Below are 804 nucleotides of genomic sequence, written 5' to 3'. Positions count from 1 at the left end.
ATGAGATGGAAGTACATGGGGTTTCAAGAAACTCTGTTACATACAACACACTCATAGATGGGCTTTGTAAAAGCAGGCGAGTAGAAGACGCGGCTCAGCTCATGGATCAAATGATAATGGAAGGACAGAAACCTGACAAGTTCACATACAACTCGCTTCTAACACATTTCTGCAGAGGAGGAGACATAAAGAAGGCTGCTGATATCGTGCAGGCCATGACCTCAAACGGGTGCGAACCAGACATTGTGACCTATGGAACCTTGATAAGCGGTTTGTGTAAAGCAGGTAGAGTTGAAGTTGCAAGTAAGCTTTTGAGGTCAATTCAGATGAAAGGGATTGCTTTGACTCCACACGCTTATAACCCGGTGATTCAAGGGTTATTTAGAAAGAGGAAAACAACTGAAGCTCTAAATTTGTTTAGAGAAATGCTTGAGCAGAATGCAGCTGCACCTGATGCAGTCTCTTACAGAATCGTTTTCCGTGGGCTATGTAATGGAGGTGGACCGATCCGTGAAGCGGTGGACTTTCTTGTTGAGCTGTTAGAGAAAGGCTTTGTGCCTGAGTTTTCTTCTTTGTACATGTTGGCTGAAGGTCTTCTAACTTTGTCAATGGAGGAGACACTGGTGAAGTTAGTTAACATGGTGATGCAGAAAGCAAGATTTTCGGAGGAAGAAGTTTCAATGGTGAAAGGTTTGCTTAAAATCAGGAAATATCAGGATGCTTTGGCCACTCTTGGTGGCGTCTTGGACAGTCGCCAGCCAAGGAGAACTTACCGGTCAAGATGATACCTTTGAAAAAGTTCAC

At 43.9% G+C, this 804-nt stretch overlaps 1 protein-coding gene across 1 annotated transcript; it reads left to right on the top strand.

Moving 5' to 3' along the window:
• LOC104781228 (pentatricopeptide repeat-containing protein At3g53700, chloroplastic) lies at positions 1–797 on the top strand (the record flags this gene model as incomplete). The annotated part of the gene is given in 1 exon segment (XM_019242896.1): positions 1–797. A coding segment is annotated over 1 exon segment (785 nt), but the record flags the coding sequence as incomplete, so codon positions are not given.
• Positions 798–804: the final 7 nt, after the last annotated feature.

The sequence above is a fragment of the Camelina sativa genome, unplaced genomic scaffold (genome assembly GCF_000633955.1).
Source record: "Camelina sativa cultivar DH55 unplaced genomic scaffold, Cs unpScaffold03444, whole genome shotgun sequence".
Classification (NCBI taxonomy): Eukaryota; Viridiplantae; Streptophyta; class Magnoliopsida; order Brassicales; family Brassicaceae; genus Camelina; species Camelina sativa.
Note: the sequence above shows the minus strand (reverse complement) of the source record. Positions and strands in the feature narration are given on the sequence as shown.